The sequence below is a fragment of the Lepidochelys olivacea genome (assembly GCF_965140295.1).
Source record: "Lepidochelys olivacea isolate rLepOli2 genome assembly, chromosome: 14".
NCBI lineage: Eukaryota > Metazoa > Chordata > Testudines > Cheloniidae > Lepidochelys > Lepidochelys olivacea.
Genome location: NC_140424.1, coordinates 41,255,615 through 41,280,636, shown reverse-complemented (window position 1 = coordinate 41,280,636; position 25,022 = coordinate 41,255,615). Strand labels below are relative to the sequence as shown.

The 25,022-nt window shown below is 50.0% G+C and overlaps 1 protein-coding gene across 1 annotated transcript; it reads left to right on the top strand.

Moving 5' to 3' along the window:
* The first annotated feature begins 716 nt into the window (after nt 1-716).
* LOC311530825 (uncharacterized protein) lies at nt 717-24,670 on the top strand. The gene is made up of 5 exons (XM_084647768.1): nt 717-943; nt 17,246-17,333; nt 17,787-17,913; nt 18,614-18,727; nt 19,052-24,670. The coding sequence occupies exons 2-5, from the start codon at nt 17,310-17,312 to the stop codon at nt 20,857-20,859; spliced, it is 2,073 nt and encodes a 690-aa protein (XP_084503894.1). The 5' UTR covers nt 717-943; nt 17,246-17,309; the 3' UTR covers nt 20,860-24,670.
* Nucleotides 24,671-25,022: the final 352 nt, after the last annotated feature.

Here is a 25,022-nt window from a genome sequence, read left to right as displayed (position 1 = left end):
CTTGTAGACGGGAAGGGTGGAACTGGTGTGGGGACTGGGGAGGCAGAATTCATTGCTGGACAGGGGGACAAGCAGCTGTGCGGGTGGCAGGGACACAGAACTAATTAAATGGGGGGAGGGGGTGTTTGAGGAGCAGCTAGAAGCCCTGCAGCAGCCGGAAGCGATTTGTACCAATCTGTGTCACTGGATCTCATTGGGGGTCTCCCAGCTACTGCTCCTGCTGCAGGAGCCAGAATCACCTTCCCTTATAGCTATGGGGGAGAGTTGGCAAGAATCATACATGAGCTGGGCACAGAGGGGGCTTTAATAAAGGTGCCCTCCCCCCTGCACTGGCCCACCCTGCTGGGGGAGCAGCAGCTGCTCCGTTCGGGCTCCCAGATCCTAAAGGAGAAGGCAGCAGCAGCTTGTGACTTAGGCCAAAAAACGGAGACAGATGGAGCAGGGACCAGACACAACAGCTACTGAATCAACTCCCCTCCCTGCCAGACCCCCAACCCTGGAGGGATCCCGTGCAGCCAGGGCTGGATTAAGGCACTGGCAATTTAGGGTCCAGTTTGCGTACGTGTGTGTGTGAGGGGGCTCAGAGAAGCTGCCCTTGTCTAGACTGGTAGAGGCAGGGTCTGGGGCAGGGGGCTGCAGAGCTGTCGGTTTATCGCTAGGACCCAGGAGCGGCTGGGGGGCGGCTCTGCGGGGAGCGATCGCTGGGCTCAGGCCCGGCCCAGGAAGTGACTCGCAGCCGCTGCGGGGACTCTGGCTCCCGGCGAGATCCCCGAGCCCCGGCGGCTGGTGCTGGGAGCCCGGAGCCCGGGCTGCAGCCGCGAGAGGGGAACCTCCAGCCGGGCCCTGCCCGCTGCTCCCCGGGAGCCTCTCCCAGGGCAGAGCCCCCAGCCCGGCCAGGGCCCCTTCCCGGCCCCTGCCCCGGGGGGACCCGCTCGGAGGGAAGGTAAGAGAGACCCGCCCTCCCACTGGGCTGCAGGGGGTGGGTTTGGCCCCAGGCTGCTCCCCGCGGAGCCGGCTGCGATTCCCTGCCCCGGGCCCGGGAAAGCTGCCGCCAGCCCCCGGCGTGTGCGGGGCGGGGGGAGCCCGGTCGGGCCGGGCCGGGGGCTGGGACACAGACGCGGGGGGCAGACGGGGGTGGGAGCCGGGGTCACCCGCTGCCCCTCCCAATCTGGTGCTTTGTGCTCCCAGCCCCTGGCCGCGCTGGTGGGAACGGAGGCTGCTGCTCAGTGAGATCTGCTGGCACCGCCCTGGTCCCCCTTGGGCTGACAAGCAGCTCCCGGCTGTTCCTGGGGGGCGGAGGGACAGAATCTGGGCAGGGGCCAAACTGAATGCACGGGGGGGCTGCAACAGCTTGGGGAAGGAGAGAGGCCCACAGTCCAAATGAAGGACTGGGGGTAGGAGCCGGGTACAGGCACTGCCAGACAGAGCAGAGGGGGAAACCCGGAGAGGGGATAAAAGTCCCACCAGATTGGGGAGAGCCAGGTGCAGTGATTGCAAAACGAGGGAGGGGGACGCAGAGGGGCTTTTCCTGCCCCCCTTTTGCAGGATTTTAGCTCCTGCTTCCCAGGGCTGTGTCCTTAAAGGCCATGGGCATAGGGCCCCTCTCCCTTCCTCTTTATGGTGTATCCTAGGCAGATTGACTCTTCCTGGACCAGAGGCAGGGGAATGGGAAATGACAGAGGGGATTGGCCCTGCAGATGATGGATTATCCCCACAGAGCTAGAAAAGAGCCCGAAACCAACCTCCTCCCCCCACCCAGTTTTGCAATCTGCAGTCTGGGCTCAGTGTTGCAGAAATAACACTGCAAAGTGTCTTCCAAGATGGCCTCCGACTCCTTTAAAGACCCTGTTTAATCGATATTCGAGACAAAAGGCTGGGGGGGGGAGGCATTGAGAAACTCAGTTCTGCTTTATTATTTCAAAGGAAGAAAGAAAAGCAATCCCCACCCTTCTTCCACCCAATGCTCAGAGCCCAGCACCCCACATTTCAGCCCCAGCCCAGCCCATTGTTGGTCCCGGTTCCTGCAGGCACCAGACACAGAGCGACCTTTTAAAGCTGGGAGAAAAAATGTCACTAATCCATGTGAGACGCTGGGATCCCGTCACAAAAGCAGGCACAGAAAACGCAGGGAGCTCGGGTGAACGGGAGCCAGAGAGGAGGGTGACTTTAGGGTCAGCAGCTCCTGTCCCAGCTTGGCTTTGATTCCCCTGGGGGACATCCCTGGCACAGTCCCCATTGTCCCCAGCCCATGCTATGGCCACTGGGGATGGGGCGAGCCACTGGGCTGTGTCAGGCTCCTCATCTTCCTCTGGACTCAGCAATCCAGATCAGTCTGGCGTCAGAGCTGGCTAGGCCTGTAGACATCCCCACCTTCCTGCTCAGCTCTGCTCAGCCTCTGCCTCTCAGGAATGGAGGAATACGTCCCCCACCTCTAAGTCCGCTGATGGTGTCATTCAGAGTCCTTTGTAATTGGGATCCGGGAAGTGGGCGGGCGAAGCCCGTCCACTGCTAAAGGATCCCCCCCCAGCCTAAGAGGGGGATCCACAGGACCTGGATACCAAATAAATCCGGGGGACAACTAATGAAATAACAGGGACAGGAGTGCGATCAAAGGGTCAAACGAAGGGAAAAAATATGGAACGCTTCACGAATTTGCATGTCATCCTTTGTAATGTAAAGCAGTGACTCTCAACCTTTCCCAACCACTGTACCCCTGGCAGGAGTCTGATTTGTCTTGCCTACCCCCAGGTTAATAATAACTTGCTTACAAAATCAGATGTAAAAATACAAAAGTGTCACAGACACTATTACTGAAAAATTGCTTCCTGTCTCATTTTTACCATATAATTATAAAAGAAATCAACTGAAATATAAATATTGTTCTTACATTTCAGTGTGTCGTCTATAGAGCGGTATAAACAGGTCATTGTCTGTCTGAAATTTTAGTTTGTCTTGACTTCGCTAGTGCTTTTCATGGAGCCTGTTGTAAAACTAGGCAAATATCTAGATGAGGTGATGTACCCCCTGCAAGACGTCTGTGTACCCCCAGGGGTAAGTGTACCCCTGGTTGAGAACCACTGATTTAAGGAGGGCTTCTCCCGACATTCACAGGATATTTCCTATCTCTCTCGTTATTTGGCTCTGTTATTGACGAAAGTTTTAGCATCATCGCAGAGAAAGAAAGCTAAACTAGCATCCTTCCCATCAGCAAATAGTCTGCGCATGGCAGACAGAAGCCCACAGCTACTTTTACCAATAGATGGCAACTGGGATTTATCCTCAGGAAGATCACCCCCGCGGTGGGATTCATTACATTCCCTCTCCAGGTCCCGTTTCGTTCCCGGCCCTTGAGAGTCTGCTTTAGGATCCAAGAAATCAGAGTGTGGTTCCTAAGCGTGGTGAGCGGAGAACGCTGTGGAATACGAACAGTCTGGGAGTGGTAGGGATAGAACGGGGAGCGGATGAACGCTCCAACGCTGGGACAGACACCATGGTGTCAAAGGCAGACCCTGATACTGAGGCAGAAGGAAGAAATCTCTTGGCCTCACCCCCATCATGCTCAAATAAACCAGAGGTTGAAATTGAGCTTTTTACTCTCCCTGCTCAAGCTCTTTTAGACTCTGTTTTATTCCGTTTATACGAATGAGAAAGGGCAGAGAAAATAAATGTTTTTCAGCACATCCCCAACTCAACGGGACAATAATCAGGGATGAGACAATCTACCCCAAAGGGGAAACTTAGCAGCTCTAACATTCACTCTGCTAAAGGGGGTGGGGGCCAGAGCAGACTAAATGAGATGTTCAGGGTCGATCTGGACTAGGAAAAGTGGTGGAGGGTCAGGGGGAAATGTGCGAGTTAACCCAACCACTTTTCTCAGTCGGGACAAACCCAGTTTCCTGCTGAAGCAGAGGTAGGATCCCCCAGGCCTCTGGGCCTCTCACAAAAGGCACTGTGGGAATTAGTCCCTCTCAGCAGTGCTGTCTGAATGCAGAGGGGACAGGGAGAAAGGCCAGAGGGGTTGAGTGATAAGGGTCTTATTTATGATCCCCAAATGTTCAATAGCCCCAGCACCCTGCTCCTTCTGATTCCCAGCTCCACCAGCCCCACCCATTCAATCCCGCCATTCTCTGCCCAACATCCTCCCTCCTGGTCCCTTAGCATTTAATCCCTCAGAGCGCAGCGCCCTGGGGGATTTGGGGAGGGGAGGAGTTACCAGCCCCCAGGGACACTCCCCCTGCAGGGAACAGCTCCAGGTAATTGGGGGAGCCCAGCCTAGGGGCTGGTGGAAGATGTGGGGTGGGGACAGGTGTATAGAGTGAAGGTGAGGTCTGACGCAAGTGCCCTTCTCCTCATCTCTAAAGAAGGGGGATCCCATCTGGGAGGGGAAGGGAGAGGGGGGAACTTCAGCCAGGCAGATGGAACTGCTGGAGGCGTTTCTCTCTCCCTTCCCCAACCTGTGGCCCATCAGCTCAGCAGCCAGGGCTGCAGTGGGAGGAGAGGTAATGGGGGCTTCTCCTTCTCTGCCTGGGGTTGGAAACAGGACCCCAGCACAGTGGTTCTTGGAGTTAATGCTCTATTAGGTTGCATGGGGCAGTTCTGCCCTCTGTGGTCTTAGTCTCTCTGCAGACTCAGGCAGATCTTGCTGCACCAGTTATGGTTGGGTCTCGGTTTCAAGTTTTCCGCTGCAAACGTGAGGGCTCTAAACTTGCTCCAGGGTGGTTTTATGTAATTAGTTATTTTATTTATGAAAAGCAAAGTGCTGATCTAATCAGGTGACTCCAGGAGGTGGGGCCTCATTGTCTTCTCTACTTTTCCTATTCCCTGATTTTGACTCCTTTTCTTGTAATCTGCTGTAGATAAAGTTTCACTCCTTTAAATTATTTTAAAATGTTATTTTTATTCCTCTAAGCACTTCATCATTAACGTCGTGAACATTGTGCCGATGGATGTTATTGTGCTATTTAATTTGTATTTTTAATAGCAAATAATCATGGGAAATACTAATAATTGCTAGCAGCTTGAGCAACGAGATTTCACAGCGTTTCTAGTGTAACATTTCCTGTTTGTATTGCAGTCTTGTAACTGGCAGTTTTCCTTTCTAAATTTTTGTTCTTTTTTTCTGTTTTTGATAAAGCTCACTCTTTGGGATCTTTTGAGTTTGAGGCTGACTGATTTCCTGGGCTGGTGTCAAAACTGCTTCAGCAAAAAGAATGAGGAGGACTTGTGGCACCTTAGAGACTAACCAATTTATTTGAGCATAAGCTTTCGTGGGCTAAAACCCACTTCATTGGATGCATGATGTGGAAAATACAGTAGGAAGATAGATATATACACACACACAGAGAACATGAAAAAATGGGTGTTGCCATACACACTATAACGAGAGTGATCAGTTAAGGTGAGCTACTATCAGCAGGAGAAAAAAAACCTTTTGTAGTGATAAACAGGATGGCCCATTTCCAACAGTTGACAAGAAGGTGTGAGTAGCAGTAGGGGGGAAAAATAAGCATGGGGAAATAGTTTTACTTTGTGTAATGACCCATCCACTCCCCATCTTTATTCAAGCCTAATTTAATGGTGTCCAGTTTGCAAATTAATTCCAATTCAGCGGTTTCTCGTTGGAGTCTGTTTTTGAAGGTTTTTTGTTGTAATATTGTGACTTTTAGGTCTGTAATCGAGTGACCAGAGAGATTGAAGTGTTCTCCGACTGGTTTTTGAATGTTATAATTCTTGACGTCTGATTTGTGTCCATTTATTCTTTTATGTAGAGACTGTCTGGTTTGTCCAATGTCCGTGGCAGAGGGGCATTGCTGGCACATATCACATTGGTGGATGTGCAGGTGAACGAGCCTCTGATAGTGTGGCCGATGTGATTAGGTCCTATGATGGTGTCCTCTGAATAGGTATGTGGACACAGTTGGCAACGGGCTTTGTTGCAAGGATAGTTTCCTGGGTTAGTGGTTCTGTTGTGTGGTTGCTGGTGAGTATTTGCTTCAGGTTGGGGGGCTGTCTGTAAGCAAGGACTAGCCTGTCTCCCAAGATCTGTGAGAGTGCGGGATCGTCCTTCAGGATAGGTTGTAGATCCTTGATGTTGCACTGGAGAGGTTTTAGTTGGGGGCTGAAGGTGACGGCTAGTGGCGTTCTGTTATTTTCTTTGTTAGGCCTGTCGTGTAGTAGGTGACTTCTGGGTACTCTTCTGGCTCTGTCAACCTGTTTCTTCACTGCAGCAGGTGGGTACTGTAGTTGTAAGAATGCTTGATAGAGATTTTGTAGGTGTTTGTCTGGTGCCACAAGGACTCCTCGTTCTTTTTGCTGATACAGACTAACATGGCTACCACTCTGAAAACTGCTTCAGTTTCCTTTGATCCACCAATGGGGATTGCCTTAATCCACTGTTATTTTCCATTGTGCTTTTTCACATGTCACAGCTTGTGTGTAGAAAGAACTTGGTTCTCTAATGTTCATGGAAGGCCAGAATTTGAAAAGTTGACAGCCACTAGATCCTTTTAAAAATCCTACAAGGCACCTAAATCCTCTTAAAAATCTGACCCTTAGGGCATTTGTATAAAATCCTTCTCCAAAGGAAATTTCCACTATATTTTTTACTAAACATACAACCCCGAGATGGATTGAGAATCACAAGAACTGAAAACTCATGTTATACCCCCAAAAGTCATAAGATAAAGAAAAAATTAAATGCATTTTTTATTCTTTTTGTTTGCCTGTCCGTGCCTTTAGGGTGCATTCATACTTTTGCTGTTAGTTCTCCCAAAGGACCCATATATCTAAAGTGGTTGTACAATCCTGTACCATTTGATGCCATTTTGCACTTCCAGTAACGTGATTTCTCCCCTTTTCTAACTGAAAATTTCTGTGAGTAACCCTCCATCCTGCACACACTGAAGTACACACTTTACTCTTCTATGACTTCATTTATTGCAGATATAAAAGGCAGTTTTTCTACTGATTTCTTTAGGCTTCCAATTGTCTGTTTTAATTTCATAGCCTTGTATGTGTGTTACCTAGTTTGTTATGATACGTTTCAGGGATGTTCTTCATTCTGACACGTTTACTGATTTGTACTGCCTATATCAAAGACTTTTTCACTTTTTAAAAAAATTATCCTCTTTCTCCTCAGGTGGCGGGAATAGTGCTGACCTCACTTAGTTTGCCTTTTGGTGAAACCAAAGGGCCTTTCCTCCATTATGTTTTTGCAGTGGGATAGCTAAAGCATGTTAGTTAAAAACACCCATTGTCTTAGCACTGCAGATACAGTGACTATAATGTTGACTGTGACGTTAAATGGGTTTGCGGGCTAAAAACTCTGATACGGATTGTATGGCTACTATTCCTGCTCCTTTGGCAGGGGTTGCATCTGAATGTCTGCACCCATTTGTGTGGGTGTCCTGGAAAACCAGTTAAAGCATTTAAAACTAAAGGAATTAGTGCCCCCCCTCCCCAATTTCCCTTGTTCCTTTCCTTTTACTTATTCATGGCTTGTCTACCTGGTGTGACACTGCAGGTGTGAAGTTAATGCAAATAACTTACAGATGTTCTCATTAAGAAGTAAGGTGGCCTTAATTTTGACAGTGGCAGTCAGGGCAATCACAGAAGATTGCAGAGAAGGAGCGAAGCCGTGGGGCGCTCAGCTCATCTTCCCTGAGTGTTGCGCTCTGTAGAAAAGCCATTAGGCTATTTCACAGGTGTCAGTTTTGGCCTGGCAGAATTTCATTAAGGCTGAAATTCAAGGTGATCTCGCTCCTCCTCTCGCTCCTGCAAAGGACAGGACATCTTTCATGAGCAGGAGAATGGAAGCCGGATAGTGTCATGGATCCTGCTGTGCCCACAGAGGTTGTTGGCCTGACTGTACAGTGATCCCCTTTATAAGCAATATAGACAAAGTGGGGGCACTTTTGTCCCATGGCAGTGAACCAGTTGATCCACATATCACTTCCAAGTCTGTTACCCCTCTTACGCTATGATGGCCAGATTAGTAAGCCCACGACTGTGGTATTCATCAAGGTGTGAGGACGCCCCCAGCCAGGCATAGCAAAAGTATTTTCAGCTCACATCAAACATTGTGATGTGTCTCGGCACATATGCAGAGCACGGGGCTAATCTGGCTCAGAAGCATCCACAAATAGGGTACGGCTGCAGTTACTAGACATGCGCTGTGTTTGTTTCTGAAGCTGTGTCGGCTGTTTTCGTTGTCGGCAAACCACCTGGCGTGGCCACTCCCTGTTTTTTCACCTGATAAGGGAGGCAATCAGAGGTTAAGGCAAGGGTTGGGAAAATGTTCTAAATATATCTGCTTAGAACAGCCCTGGGATATCAGCGACTGCTCAGTGCAGGAGCATGCATGAATGCTGGGTGGGATGGGTTTGCTGACAGCGCTGAGCAGTGTTTTGAGAGGAATGAGGCACCATATTCTTCAGATCTGATGAAGCCAGGTGGCTACGCTACTTGTGGTCACGTTATAGAGACTTAGGGGTAGATTCACAATGGTACACAGGCACCCAACGCACCCACACCCACCCCGGCGAAGCTCAGAGGTCTGAGTTTAGGTATTTAAGTCCCAGTTTAGGATCCAGTGAGAGATACAAAACTCCTGACGAGCCCCAAAACCTATACTTTCAAGGTAGAATTTCCCTAAGGAGCCTTAGTTTCTGCCAATGAGCATGAGCCCTGCTGCCTTCCTGTGGGCATCTGGATGCCTGTTTCCTGCCGAAGCCCCAGAGTGATTCAGGAACAAGGGAGAGGACAGGCAGGTGAATCTCTCTCTTGCCTTCAGGACACAATCCGATAAGTGTGCTCACAGGCCCACTGGCTGGATTGGGTCCCATTCAAAATCTGGCTGGAAAAGGAGGCCCTGGGGTTGTTATCCAACTTCTAGCCCAATGGTTAGTGCACTTGCCTGGGATGTGAGAGACCCAGGTTCAATTCCTGCCTCAGAGAGAGAGGAAGGCTTTGAGGAGGGGTCTCCGACATCTCAGGCGAGTGTGGTAACCACTGGGTTAAAAGTGATAAGGTGGCACCCTTCTCCTCTGGCTGTTTTAGGAGGCGCCTGCTCTAGCTTGTTCTAACAAGGAACGGCTTAGGTGCTTGAGCCGCCGGACTCCAGGAGCAGGGCACCTCCCTGCAGTGGGGACTTAGGTACCAAACTCCAGGAGATGGGCAGGGTTTAGAACATGGCCCTGTGGTCAGTATCTCCAGTTGGTTAGCTTAGGCCAGTGGTCCCCAAACTGTGGGGTGCGCCCCGCTCCGTGGCTGGAGCCAGGCCAGCCCCACAGCGGTCAGGGAGGGAGCGCCACCCAGCCATGTCCCCGCCACCAACCGTGGCTCCCAGCTCCGTTCCCGGCCCCAGCCTCAGCTCCCTTACCCCGTCCTGGTTCCCCCTCCCGCCCCCCACGAGCCACGGCCCGGCTCTGGCTCCCGAGAGGGTTGGGGCCCAGACAGGAGTAATGAGCGGGCCATCACCCTGAAAAGTCTGGGGACCACTGACTTAGGCGACTCCTTGCCTAGTGGGCTGGCTTTTTCGGATGCCATTCTAAGGCACCCATCTCTCCCTATTCACTGTATAGGAAGCCTAGGCACCTAACTCCGCTTTGTGGATCGCAGTGATGTTCCCGTGACTTCCTAGGTGTCTAACAGTTAGGCATCGCGACACTCAGCATCACAACACCTCAGTCCCTTCGTGAGTCTAGCCCAGAGGCCTGTCCGTCACTGCTGAGAGAGGTGGTTTTTGTTCTTTGCTTTGGGGTAACTAAGGAGCAGGAGCGATGCTGAGGTAAAAACACAGCGAGGATAAGGCAGTTTGACTTTCGCAGTGAGGAAAAGGCCTGAGGAAATAGCTGGGAAATAAGATCAGAGAGGAACTTGTTAACATAAGTGTGCCAAAGTACAGACCTGCAGATATGTGTTACAGTGACAGTAGGGGGATAAGTCAGTCTAAGGGTATGTCTACACTACAAAATTAGGTCGAATTTATAGAAGTCGGTTTTGTAGAAAGCGGTTTTATACAGTCGATTGTGTGTGTGTCCACACAAATGCTCTAAGTGCATGTCATCGGCAGAGTGTGTCCACAGTACCGAGGCAACCATCGACTTCTGGAGTGTTGCACTGTGGGTAGCTATCCCACGGTTTCTGCAGTCTCCACCACCCATTTGAATTCTGGGTAGAAATCCCAGTGCCTGATGGGGCTAAAACATTGTCGCGGGAGATTCTGGTTACATATCGTCAGGCCCCCCTTCCCTCCGTGAAAGCAAGGGCAGACAATCGTTTTGCGCCTTTTTTCTTGAGTTACCTGTGCAGACGCCATACCACGGCAAGCATGGAGCCCGCTCAGCTCACCGTCACCGTATGTCTCCTGGGTGCTGGCAGATGCGGTACTGCATTGCTACACAGCAGCAGTTTATTGCCTTTGGCAGCAGACAGTGCAGTTTGACTGGTAGCCGTCATCGACGTATTCCTGGGTGCTCTTTTAACCGACCTCGATGAGGTCAGAGGCGCCTGGGTAAACATGGGAGTGACTCAGCCAGGTCATTTCCCTTTTTAAGTTTCGTTTCATGGCGATTCAGTCCTACCGGTAGTGCACTGTCTTTTAACCTCCAGCCAGCAGAAGACGATGGCCAGCAGTCATACTGCACTGTCTTCTCCCGAGCACCCAGGAGATGACGATGGCTAGCGGTCGTACTGCACAGTCTGCTGCCAGCAAGATGTACAAAGATAGATGAATTTTCAGAGTAACAGCCGTGTTAGTCTGTATTCGCAAAAAGAAAAGGAGTACTTGTGGCACCTTAGAGACTAACCAATTTATTAGAGCATAAGCTTTCGTGAGCTACAGCTCACTTCCTCAGATGCATATCGTGGAAACTGCAGCAGGCTTTATATATACACAGAGAATATGAAACAATACCTACTCCCACCCCACTGTCCTGCTGGTAATAGCTTATCTAAAGTGATCATCAGGTGGGCCATTTCCAGCACAAATCCAGGTTTTCTCACCCTCCACCCCCCCACACAAATTCACTCTCCTGCTGGTGATAGCCCATCCAAAGTGACAACTCTTTACACAATGTGCATGACAATCAAGTTGGGCTATTTCCTGCACAAATCCAGGTTTTCTCACATCCCCCCCATCTCACCCCCATACACACACAAACTCACTCTCCTGCTGGTAATAGCTCATCCAAACTGACCACTCTTCAAGTTTAAATCCAAGTTAAACCAGAACATCTGGGGGGGGGGGGGGTAGGAAAAAACAAGAGGAAACAGGCTACCTTGCATAATGACTTAGCCACTCCCAGTCTCTATTTAAGCCTAAATTAATAGTATCCAATTTGCAAATGAATTCCAATTCAGCAGTTTCTCGCTGGAGTCTGGATTTGAAGTTTTTTTGTTTTAAGATAACGACCTTCATGTCTGTGATTGCGTGACCAGAGAGATTGAAGTGTTCTCCGACTGGTTTATGAATGTTATAATTCTTGACATCTGATTTGTGTCCATTTATTCTTTTACGTAGAGACTGTCCAGTTTGACCAATGTATATGGCAGAGGGGCATTGCTGGCACATGATGGCATATATCATATTGGTGGATGTGCAGGTGAACGAGCCTCTGATAGTGTGGCTGATGTTATTAGGCCCTGTGATGGTGTCCCCTGAATAGATATGTGGGCACAATTGGCAACGGGCTTTGTTGCAAGGATAAGTTCCTGGGTTAGTGGTTCTGTTGTGTGGTATGTGGTTGTTGGTGAGTATTTGCTTCAGGTTGCGGGGCTGTCTGTAGGCAAGGACTGGCCTGTCTCCCAAGATTTGTGAGAGTGTTGGGTCATCCTTTAGGATAGGTTGTAGATCCTTAATAATGTGTTGGAGGGGTTTTAGTTGGGGGCTGAAGGTGACGGCTAGCGGCGTTCTGTTATTTTCTTTGTTAGGCCTGTCCTGTAGTAGGTAACTTCTGGGAACTCTTCTGGCTCTATCAATCTGTTTCTTTACTTCTGCAGGTGGGTATTGTAGTTGTAAGAAAGCTTGACAGAGATCTTATAGGTGTTTGTCTCTGTCTGAGGGGTTGGAGCAAATGCGGTTGTATCGCAGAGCTTGGCTGTAGACGATGGATCGTGTGGTGTGGTCAGGGTGAAAGCTGGAGGCATGCAGGTAGGAATAGCGGTCAGTAGGTTTCCGGTATAGGGTGGTGTTTATGTGACCATTGTTTATTAGCACTGTAGTGTCCAGGAAGTGGATCTCTTGTGTGGACTGGACCAGGCTGAGGTTGGTGGTGGGATGGAAATTGTTGAAATCATGGTGGAATTCCTCAAGGGCTTCTTTTCCATGGGTCCAGATGATGAAGATGTCTTCAATATAGCGCAAGTAGAGTAGGGGCTTTAGGGGACGAGAGCTGAGGAAGCGTTGTTCTAAATCAGCCATAAAAATGTTGGCATACTGTGGGGCCATGCGGGTACCCATAGCAGTGCCGCTGATATGAAGGTATACATTGTCCCCAAATGTGAAGTAGTTATGGGTAAGGACAAAGTCACAAAGTTCAGCTACCAGGTTAGCCATGACAGTATCGGGGACAGTGTTCTTGACGGCTTGTCTCAAAACAAGAAATAGACCAGATTTGTTTTGTATTCATTTTCTCCTCCCTCCCTCCGTGAAATCAACGGCCTGCTAAACCCAGTTTTGAGTTCTATCCTTGAGGTTTTGAGTTCTATCCTTGAGGGGGCCATTCTGTTTCTCGCAAAGCCACCCCTTTGTTGATTTTAATTCCCTGTCAGCCAACCCTATAAGCCATATCATCAGTCGCCCCTCCCTCTGTCAGGGCAATGGTAGACAATCGTTTCGCGCCTTTTTTCTGCGCAGACGCCATACCACGGCAAGCATGGAGCCCGTCAGATCACTTTGGCAGTTAGGAGCACATTAAACACCACACGCATTATCCAGCAGTATATGCAGCACCGGAACCTGGAAAAGCAAAACCGGACGAGTAGGCGACGTCAGTGCTGTGATGAGAGTGATGAGGACATGGACACAGACTTCTCTCAAAGCACGGGCCCTGGCAATGCGGGCATCATGATGCTAATGGGGCAGGGTCATGCGGTGGAATGCCAATTCTGGGCTCAGGAAACAAGCACAGACTGGTGGGACCGCATAGTGTTGCAGGTCTGGGACGATTCCCAGTGGCTGCGAAACTTCGCATGCGTAAGGGCACTTTCATGGAACTTTGTGACTTGCTTTCCCCTGCCCTGAGGCGCAAGAATACCAAGATGAGAGCAGCCCTCACAGTTGAGAAGCGAGTGGCAATAGCCCTGTGGAAGCTTGCAACGCCAGACAGCTACCAGTCAGTCGGGAATCAATTTGGAGTGGGCAAATCTACTGTGGGGGCTGCTGTGATGCAAGTAGCCAACGCAATCAAAGATCTGCTGATATCAAGGGTAGTGACCCTGGGAAATGTGCAGGTCATAGTGGATGGCTTTGCTGCAATGGGATTCCCTAACTGTGGTGGGGCCCTAGACGGAACCCATATCCCTATCTTGGCACCGGAGCACCAAGCCAGCGAGTACATAAACTGCAAGGGGTACTTTTCAACAGTGCTGCAAGCACTGGTGGATCACAAGGGACGTTTCACCAACATCAACGTGGGATGGTCGGGAAAGGTACATGACGCTCGCATCTTCAGGAACTCTGGTCTGTTTCCAAAGCTGCAGGAAGGGACTTTATTCCCAGACCAGAAAATAACCTTTGGGGATGTTGAAATACCTATAGTTATCCTTGGGGACCCAGCCTACCCCTTAATGCCATGGCTCCTGAAGCCATACACAGGCAGCCTGGACAGTAGTCAGGAGCTGTTCAACTACAGGCTGAGCAAGTGCAGAATGGTGGTAGAATGTGCATTTGGATGTTTAAAGGCGCGCTGGCGCAGTTTACTGACTCGCTTAGACCTCAGCGAAACCAATATTCCCACTGCTATTACTGCTTGCTGTGTGCTCCACAATATCTGTGAGAGTAAGGGGGAGACGTTTATGGCGGGGTGGGAGGTTGAGGCAAATTGCCTGGCCGCTGGTTACGCACAGCCAGACACCAGGGCAGTTAGAAGAGCACAGGAGGGCGCGGTGCGCATCAGAGAACCTTTGAAAACCAGTTTCATGACTGGTCAGGCTACAGTGTGAAAGTTCTGTTTGTTTCTCCTTGATGGAAACCCCCCACCCCTCCTCGGTTCACTCTACTTCCCTGTAAGCTAACCACCCTCCCCTCCTCCCTTCAATCACTGTTTGCAGAGGCAATAAAGTCATTGTTGCTTCACATTTATGCATTCTTTATTAATTCATCACACAAATAGGGGATAACTGCCAAGGTAGCCCAGGAGAGATGGTGGAGGAGGGAAGGACAAGGCCACACAGCACTTTGAAAGTTTAAAACTTTAAAACGTATTGAATGCCAGCCTTCTGTGCTTGGGCAATCCTCTGGGGTGGAGTGGCTGGGTGGCCAGAGGCCCCCCCACCGCGTTCTTGTGCATCTGGGTGAGGAGGCTATGGAACTTGGGGAGGAGACGGTTGGTTACACAGAGGCTATAGCAGCCGTCTGTGCTCCAGCTGCCTTTCCTGCAGCTCAACCATATGCTGGAGCATATTAGTTTGATCCTCCAGTAGCCTCAGCATCCTGCCTCCTCTCATCACGCTGCCGCCACCTTTCAGCTTCAGCCCTCTCTTCAGCCCGCCACCTATCCTCCCGGTCATTTTGTGCTTTCCTGCACTCTGACATTGTCTGCCTCCACGCATTCGTCTGTGCTCTGTCAGTGTGGGGGGACAGCATGAGCTCAGAGAACATTTCATCGCGAGTGCATTTTTTTCACCTTCTAGTCTTCGCTAGCCTCTGGGAAGGAGAAGATCCTGTGATCCTTGAAACACATGCAGCTGGTGGAGAAAAAAAAAGGGACAGTGGTATTTAAAAAGACACATTTTATAGAACAATGGGTACACTCTTTCACGGTAAACCTTGCTGTTAACATTACATACATAGCACATGCGCTTTCATTCCAAGGTCACATTTTGCCTCCCCCCACCGCGTGGCTAGCCCCTCATCTCTCCCCCCTCCCCATGGCTGACAGCAAGGAACATTTCTGTTCAGCTACAGGCAAACAGCCCAGCAGGAACGGGCACCTCTGAATGTCCCCTTAAGAAAAGCACCCTATTTCAACCCGGTGACCATGAATGATATCACTCTCCTGAGGATAACACAGAGAGATAAAGAACGGATGTTGTTTGAACACCAGCAAACATACACTGCAATGCTTTGTTCTACAATGATTCCCGAGTACATGCTACTGGCCTGGAGTGGTAAAGTGTCCTACCATGGTGGACAGAATAAGGCTGCCCTCCCCAGAAACCTTTTGCAAAGGCTTTAGGAGTACATCCAGGAGAGCAGCGAATGCCAGGGCAAATTAATCATTAAACATGCTTGCTTTTAAACCATGTATAGTATTTTAAAAGGTACACTCACCAGAGGTCCCTTCTCTACCTGGCAGGTCCGGGAGGCAGCCTTGGGTGGGTTCGGGGGGTACTGGCTCCAGGTCCAGGGTGAGAAACAGTTCCTGGCTGTCGGGAAAACCGGTTTCTCCGCTTGCTTGCTGTGAGCTATCTACAACCTCATCATCATCATCTTCCTCGTCCCCAAAACTTGCTTCCGTGTTGCCTCCATCTCCATTGAAGGAGTCAAACAACACGGCTGGGGTAGTGGTGGCTGAACCCCCTAAAATGGCACACAGCTCATCATAGAAGCGGCATGTTTGGGGCTCTGACCCGGAGCGGCCGTTCGCGTCTCTGGTTTTCTGGTAGGCTTGCCTCAGCTCCTTAAGTCTCAAGTGGCACTGCTTCGGGTCCCTGTTATGGCCTCTGTCCTTCATGCCCTGGGAGATGTTGACAAAGGTTTTGGCATTTCAAAAACTGGAACGTAGTTCTGACAGCACGGATTCCTCTCCCCATACAGCGATCAGATCCCGTACCTCCCGTTCCGTCCATGCTGGAGCTCTTTTGCGATTCTGGGACTCCATCATGGTCACCTCTGCTGATGAGCTCTGCACTCACCTGCAGCTTGCCACGCTGGCCAAACAGGAAATTGAAATTCAAAAGTTCACTGGCCTTTTCCTGTCTACCTGGCCAGTGCATCTGAGTTGAGAGTGCTGTCCAGAACGGTCACAATGGAGCACTCTGGGATAGCTCCTGGAGGCCAATACTGTCTAATTGTGTCCACAGTACCCCAAATTCGACCCGGCAAGGCCAATTTCAGCACTAATCCCCTTGTCGGGGGTGGAGTAAGGAAATCGATTTTAAGAGCCCTTTAAGTCGGAAAAAAAGGGCTTTGTCGTGAGGACGGGTGCAGGGTTAAATTGATTTAACGCTGCTAAATTCGACCTCAACTCCTAGTGTAGACCAAGGGACAAAGACAGACTTTCTGCCTAATGGCTTGTGTTTACAAGGTATTCCCAAGACTGTCTAGAAAGCATTACACCCTTCACAGTGTTTTGTGTGCATTAAATGTTTGTTCACTATAGAATCATAGAATATCAGGCTTGGAAGGGACCTCAGGAGGTCATCTAGTCCAACCCCTTGCTCAAAGCAGAACCAATCCCCAATTTTTGCCCCAGATCCCCAAATGGCCCCCTCAAGGATTGAACTCACAACCCTGGGTTTAGCAGGCCAATGCTCAAACCCCTGAGCAAATGCCCACGGGAACAGGACAGTAGTCAGTTCTCCACGGCAGAGGGAAGGTGATAGAAACAGAGAGTGAACAGACTGGAAGGGGCAGCAGGAACAGTAAGTGGGGAGGGAGGTTCCCAGCTCCCAGCCCTGCCCAGATCCATTCCCTGCACACCCTGGGCAGACTGACTCTCCTGGAAACAAGGTGAGGAGCTGACAGAGCAAAAGCCACTTCCTGTCCCAGACGAGTGCTGGGGGGATGCGCTGCCCTCTGGGCCAATGTCAGGGGGATCCCCAAAATGGCTCCTTTGATTCTGCTCTTTTCCCAACATTCTGCTCAGAGATGCTCTTATGAGGAGGGTTTAATGATGTCCTGGTGGGGTTAGTTCTGCTGGGAGGGGCCTTGCCTGGGTGGTAGTAAACTAACTGGGTTTCTTCCCAGCATGGCAAAGTCCGGAGAGTCTGTCTCCAGGGAGAGAGCCTGGGTGGAATCAGGCTGTGACATGGACTCAAGCCCCTTCTGAAACCTCCCCCATCGCACCTCTCGCCCCAACAGGCTAAAGAATCACATCTACATTTCGCTCCAGATTGTCCTGTCTTCCGGGAGACGAGGAAGAGAAATGGCTGTGATGGAGCCAGCTCAGGTAGGGGATTTTCAGGGAGCTGCAGCGGGGAGGGGTGCTGCAGATGAGGAGGGGCAGGAAACACACAGGGTGAGGCAGGGAGGGGACAGGGTGTCATAAACCTGCCATGATATGTTCAACCCGGGACCTGATTTTCTGAACAGGCCCATTGGCGGGGGGGAACATTCCCCCATTTCTAAACCAGGAAATGCCACCCTGGGCAGGGCTGCGAAAACTGACCAGACTCCCAGTGCTGGAGCCTAAACCAACTTGGAAGAGGCTGCTGTGAAATACAAAGGGAAGCTTTTGGAGTTCCTGTCCCCGGCTCAGAGCTCTGCTTCCTGTATCAGCCTGTGTCTGGCAGGCGTGTGGTAAATGAGAAGACCCTGCCCTGCTCCATGTGCGGGGGGAACAAGGTGTCTGGCTGGTCTGAGACCTGGGGTGAGATTCTGTCTCTGGCCTTTGTTGTTTCAGATGCCGGTGACCTTCGAGGAGGTGGCTGTGTATTTCACGCAGGGGCAGGGGGCTCTGCTGGACCCCGCTCAGAGAGCCCTCTACAGGGACGTCATGCAGGAGAACTATGAGACGGTGACCTCGCTCGGTAAGGGTTTCCTGTCCTCTCAGTTATTAGAAGATGCAGGGTCTGCATATCTGAATCTAGACAGGTTCTTCCCTGGTCAGTTAGATCGGAGGGGAATGGGCTCCATAATGCACAGCTGCTGTGTGAGAGAAACTTGCATCTCCGTGCCCTCTCCAATGGGACTAACTTAATGGACATGCTAAACCATCACCACCCCTCCAGCTTTCAAAGGGGCAGAAGCCATGTATTGTCCTATCTATATTGTTTCTCATTTCCCCACAGAATCCCTGGTCACCTCCCTCCTTGGGAATAGCTCCAGCCATGGGGAATGCTCTGCAGGTTTAGAAATAGGAATGGATTTAACATTAGAGCTCTGTGTGTATCAGCAAGGCCCACAGAGTGCACAGATCCTGGAAACTCCTAGTGAGGGCATGACAATTCTCCTCACCTCCCCAGACATCTGCCTCTCCCAAGGGGGTTCTGTGACCATGTTCCCGTCCTCTTGAATTGCATGATCCCCCATCACAGACACAGGTTCAGCTCATGGAATGCCCTTTGTGTCAGAAAAAGAAAAGGAGGACTTGTGGCACCTTAGAGACTAACCAATTTATTTGAGCATAAGCTTTCGTGAGCTACAGCTCGCTTCATCGGATGCATTGTGTCAGATGCTCTCTCAATCCTCTGTGCACCCTGATCTGGTCTGATTTCACCCCCTATGCAGGATTTCCCATTCCCAAACCTGAGCTGATCGCCCAGCTGGAACGAGGGGAGGAGCCGTGGGTCCCAGATCTCCAGTCCTGCAAGGAAAGAGAGATCCTGAGAGGCACCCGCACAGGTGAGGACTGACACAGAAACCATCTGGGGAATAAAGGAAAAAGCTGAGCATCCCAAAATGTGGTGTGAGTGAGTGCCCCCAGTTCTTCCTCATCTCACCCAGGGCAGGGCTGTAGTCAGCAGATATCGCTCATGACTTGCTACCCATCCTGTTAGCTGCAGGAGTTTACTTCCCAACTTTTCTTCCCTGTGAGTGTTTGGCTGGGAAGTGGAGGCAGAATCCAATTGCTCAGTCTTCACAGCATTAGCATGTTGGGTTTTCCCTCTGTGCTATTCCTCTTTCTCCCCAGCACAATGACTCCTTTCTGGATTGTCTCTCTCCCAGCAGGTGATGAGCGAGGGAGTGAGAACGAGGAGGGGAATCATCATGAGGATGTTCCTAGGGAAGTGGAATCACAAGGGACCTTTGTGGGAAGATCTGAAGGGAATTTTTCCCAGTGCTTGGAACAGGGAGAAGCCTGGGGAAATTGGCACAGGTCAGAGAGGCTGCTGGGAAACCACCCAAGGAAAAAAGTGGATGAATCTATTATATGTGGGGGAGGAGACAAGGATCCCACAGCCCAGCAGACAAATCCCAAGGAAGAGAAACCCTACCACTGCCTGCAGTGTGGGAAAGGATTCATTCTGAGATCACAGTTTGTTACACATCAAACAATCCATAACAGCTCAGACTTTAATACCCATGGGAGAATCGACACAGGAGAGAGACGCTATCAATGCCTCAAGTGTGGCAAATGTTTTAATTGGACGTCAGCACTTATTACACATCAGGCAACCCACATGGGAGAGAGACCCCATAAGTGCTTGGAGTGTGGGAAAACCTTCAGTAACAGCTCAAATCTTACTAAACATCGGAGAATCCACATGGGAGACAGACCTTATAAATGCCTCGAGTGTGGGAACTGCTTCAGTCAGAAGACCACCCTTATTATGCATCAGAAAACCCACACAGGAGAGAAACCCCATAAGTGCTTGGACTGTGGGAAAAGTTTCACACAGAGATCAGCCCTGAGTACACATCAAACAATCCACACAGGAGAGAGACCCTATAAATGCCTCGACTGTGGGAAAAGTTTCATTCAGCGCTCACACCTTCTTCGACATCTGAGAATTCATACTGGGAATAAACCTCATAAATGCCTCCACTGTGGGAAAAGTTTCATTCAGAGAACAAACCTTATTTCCCATCAGACAATCCACACAGGAGAGAAGCCCTATAAATGTTTGGACTGTGGGAAAAGTTTCAAGAACAACTCCTACCTCACTAAACATCGGACAATCCACACGGGAGACAGTCCCTATAAATGCCTCCTCTGTGGGAAAAGTTTTGTTCTCAGTTCTGACCTGATTGTGCATCAGAGAATTCACACAGGAGAGAAGCCCTACGTATGCTTGGACTGTGGGAAAAGCTTCAAGAACAACTCCTACCTTACTAAACATCGGAGAATGCACACAGGAGAGAGACCTTATAAATGCCATGATTGTGGGAAATGTTTCAGTCAGAAGTCATCCCTTAGTACCCATCAGACAATCCACACTGGAGAGAGACCCAATAAATGCTTGGACTGTGGGAAAAGTTTCACCCAGCGATCAGCCCTTGTTATACATCAGAGAATCCACACAGGAGAGAGACCCCATAACTGCTTGGACTGTGGGAAAAGTTTCACGCACAGATCAGCCCTCCTTAGACATCAGGCAATCCACACAGGAGAGAGACCCCATGAGTGCTTGGAATGTGGGAAACGTTTCATTCAGAGATCAACCCTTATTAGACATCAGGCAGTCCACACAGGAGAAAGACCCCATGGGTGCTTGGATTGTGGGAAATGTTTCACCAACAGATCATCCCTTATCAGGCATCAGGCAATCCACACAGGCGAGAGACCCCATAAGTGCTTGGACTGTGGGAACAGTTTCATTCAGAGATCGAACCTTATTATACATCAGAGAATCCACACGGGCTATAAACCTCATAAATGTCTGGCCTGTGGGAAAAGTTTCAGGAAGAGCTCGTACCTTACTAAACATCTAAGAACTCACAAAGGTGTGGGAGACCCCAGGAACAGCTTGATTGCGGAAAAAGATTCAATCCTAGCTCACACATCAGTGATCCACAAAACGGAGCGACCTTAAACATGGGGGAAGCTTCATTTGGTGCTCCCAGAGTATCAGACATCCGCGAATCCGCACAGGGAAGAAACCGCTGAGATGTTCTCAGTGTGGAAAATGCTCCGAGAGGAGCTAACACCATGTGGGACATCAGAGACGCCCCCACACAGCCAGGAAATTCTCTGAGTGCCCTGACTGGGGCTGGCCATGGAGACCAACCCATTTCCTCATTTCCCACACACATCAGGGACGTTTGGCTTCCAAGGATCCAGCAGCCCATTGCTGGGGTGAGGATCCAGCAGCAGCTGAGCATCAGCTGGTCAGTGACCTTCTGGCTCTGCCTGGTCTAAGCAAACCCCAGGCAGAGGAGAAGCTCCCATCAGCCCCTCCTCCCTGCTGCAGCCTTGGCTGCTGAGCTGATGGGCCACACGTGGGGGAAGGGAGAGAGAGAAACTCCTCCAGACACTCCCCCTGCCTGGCTGAAGTTCCCCCCCCTCCTTTCCCCTCCCAGACGGGATCCACCTGCCATGGCGATGAGGAGAAGGACACTTGGGCCAGGCCCTACCTTCACTCTAGACAGCTGTCCCCACCCCCCATCTTCCACCAGCCCCTGGGCTGGGCTCTCCCACTTACCTGGAGCTGTTCACTCCCCTGGGGGCTGGTAACGCCTCCCCTCCCCAAATCCCCCAAGGCGCTGGGTTCTGGGGGATCAAATATTGAGGGACCAGGGTGATGGATTCTGGGGTAGGAAACTGGGGATTGAATGGTTGGGGCTGGTGGAGCTGGGAAGCAGGGGGAGCTGGGTGCTGGGGTATTGAGTGTTTGGGTTTCATGGATAAGGGGCGAGGGAGAGCACAGGGGTAGAGAGGTGCCTCTCCTCACAAGCCTCCTCTGCCCCTTCCCCCTGCCCCTTCTGCATTCAGACAGCGCCGTTGAGAGGGGCTGATTCCCACAGGGCCTTTTGTGGAAGGCCTCGAGATCCCACATCTGCCTCCGCAGCATCAGCTTCTGAGCGTCTGTCTATGGTAGAAAATGTGATCGGGATCAGCCAGAGTATCTCTATGACCCTGCACCAGATTTTGTGGTGTAAACTGTGTGACACTGGCCGACCAGATGCCAGCTCCTGCCAGAGCCCTAGGCCAATTCACTTGTGTATTAGGCTAGATTAAAGAGATGGTTAAATGTATAAGAGTGTATTTGGTGTTTAAACTTCATGAAAAGCAATGGGATGTTACTTGCATTGTTTTCACTTAACTATATCTTGTTATAATGTAGTAGTGAATATTTTGCATTGCGTATACCCCTGTAACGAAATAACCCATCAAATGCGGAAGAAGCCTTGTGGAATGCAAATGAACTTAAACAGAAAAAAGCTAATTTCAACGCAAGTGGGCATTGTGTGTTATGACCGGAGGTCAAAGACTCAAAATGCGTTCCTCGCTCTCTGTCATCAGAGGAAGAGCCAACGTGGGTAGTGACCCTGTCAGCCTGTTTTTTGTGAGAAGAAGCTATAAGTATGGATTTAAAGAAAGATCCTGGATCTCTGGACTGTTTGGACTCTTACAGGGAAGTGTATCAGATACAAAGCTGAGACCCCAAGGGATAATCTGGATGCTCTGAAAAGACTTTTGGGAAACTGGCAGTTTATTACATCACTGCCACCCTTTGGAGTAACAAAGTGTGACTCACCTGGGCATGCATCTTACCTGCTTTAACCTCTCCATAACTCTCACTTCCTTTTCTTAACTAATGATCCTTTACTTAATTTACTATAGAACTGGCTACCAGCGTTGTCTTTGGTGTAAGATCTAGGATACCAATTGCTCTGGGGTAAGTGCCTAGTCTCTTGGGACTGGGAGCGACGTGATGTGATTTTTGGTGTAAGTGACCTTTCATCACAAAGTCCAGTTTCTCTGAGTGGCAAGACAGACTGGAGAGTCTAAGGGGACTGTCTGTGAGTCTAGGGTAAGACTGGGATAGTGATCCAGGAGTTCACATTTGTCACTGGCTTGGTGAAATCTAATTACAGGATGAACCAGCAGCTTGGGGGGGTGTCTGCCCGGTTTTCTGCCAGTCTGCCTGGAGGTCGGCATGCCCAGTTGTGAACCACTCCAGACAGTGTGACAAACTCACCTGGAGCATTTTATCTCTTCGGATCTCTCCCCCTCGCCCTCCCTCATTAGCAGTGATCATTAGTCCCTGAGTTTCCCCTGTGGGGCTGGATTGTCTCATTCCCAGATAGTCTCACATTACTCCAGGCCCTACTGAAAAGCATTTAGTGTTCGTACATTTTCTCCCTTATGGGCCAGAATTAAAAAACATGTTTAAAGAATGGGAGCAGGGACAGTGAAATGTGGTGTTTTAGCTTCTGTGCTATTTCAGGGTGATAGGGTGAGACTGAGGGATTCCCTCCTTCCCCCAGCACCGTCACACTCCACTCTCAACAGAGCAGCCTCTGTCCCAGCAATGGAGAGTTTTATCCTGTCCCCGTTCTACCCCTCCACCTCCGACGGTGTCATTTACCACCCTGTCCCTGGCTCTCCATGCCTTGGAATCACAGTTTTGATGTCTATGATCCTAAGTCAGATCCCTGAGGGCTGGAGAAAGAAGGGTCACAGACCTGGAAGGGAATCCAAATGAACCTCAAAGCACATTTTGACCTTTCTGATCTTATATCCCCATTTGCCTTTCTTGGTAAAATTGCTTCCAGTTTTTGTCTGGGCTAGTCCAGATCATTTGTAGACGGGAAGCTGGTTTGTGAGGTTTTGGTCTATTAAGATGATGCAAAAACTTTTGTAACTAACATGACCAACTGTGGTCGTGGTCACGTGGTCATGAGGTGAGAAGTCAAGCAGGTTTAGCCCCTTTAGAAGAAAATGGGTTCACTTATTGTCTGGATTTTGAGTCTTCAGATTCTCTGGAACTTCACTTTCTGAATATGAAAGTGTGTTGTAACTCGCCCTGCATTGTGGCTTTTTCTCTGTTCCCGAAGACCTTTTGGTCACATACAGTAACTCCTCCCTTAAAGTCGTTCCGGTTAACGTTGTTTCATTGCTGATTAATTAGGGAACATGGTCGTTTAAAGTGGCTCAAGGCTCCCTTATAAAGTTGTTCGGCAGCTGCCTACTTTGTCCACTGCTTGCAGAAAGAGCAGCCCGTTGGAGCGAGCTGGTGGGGGCTTGGAACCAGGGTGGACCAGCAGCCCCCCATCAGCTCCCCGCTCCCCTAAGTTCCCTGTGTGGCAGCCGTCCTGCAGGCTATCAATTACCTGGAGTTCAGCTGTCCCTCCCCACACTGCCATGTGCTGCTCCTGCCCTCGGCCTTGGAGCTGCTCCCGGAAGCCTCCTGCTTGCTGGGGGGGGGGAGGGGGTTGGGGAAGAGGGGGGCAAATGTCAGGTTGTCCCCCTCCCCCCTGTTCTTGCCCCCCGCTTACCACATCTCTACACAGCTGGGGCAGGGACACAACAGGGCTCAGGACAGAGGGAGCTTGCTGGCAGCAGTTGCTGTCTCAACTTGCTGATCTACTTAAAAAGGCAATGTACTTAGGGTTGGGTCAGTGTACTTAAAGGGGCAATGCTCATCTCTCACACACAGTGTGTGTCTCTGTCTGCCATGCTGTGTCTCTTTCCTCCACTTGTGCTGCCTTGTAGAGTGAGAGGCTACATTAACAATGTGTTAACCCTTGAGGGCTCAGCTGAGTGCTAGTTCATCATTTAGCAGTAAGGCATTCCCTGGGAAATATCCCACCCCCTTCCACCCTCTAACTTCACCACCTCAACCAAGCTTCACAATCATCGTTGCTGTGCATAATATTAAATGGTTTGTTTAAAACATATACTTTGTGTGTGTGTGTGTGTATATATATACATATAGATATATATATAGATATATATTATATAAAATACAGTCTTTTGTCTGGTGAACAAATTTTCCCTGGAACCTAAGCCCCCCCCTCCCCATTTACATTAATTCTTATGGGGAAATTGAATTAGCTTAACATCGTTTCGCTTAAAGTTGCATTTTTCAGGAACATAACTACAACATTAAGCAAGGAGTTACTGTACTTGGATATTAGATTAGTAGCTCAGATTTGCTGAAGGCTTCATGGGGCAAATTTTCATTTGCCAGAACAGTCCTTTTCAATTTAATTTTGAACTTTTTCTACCCTTATCGTGTGATTTTTTTTT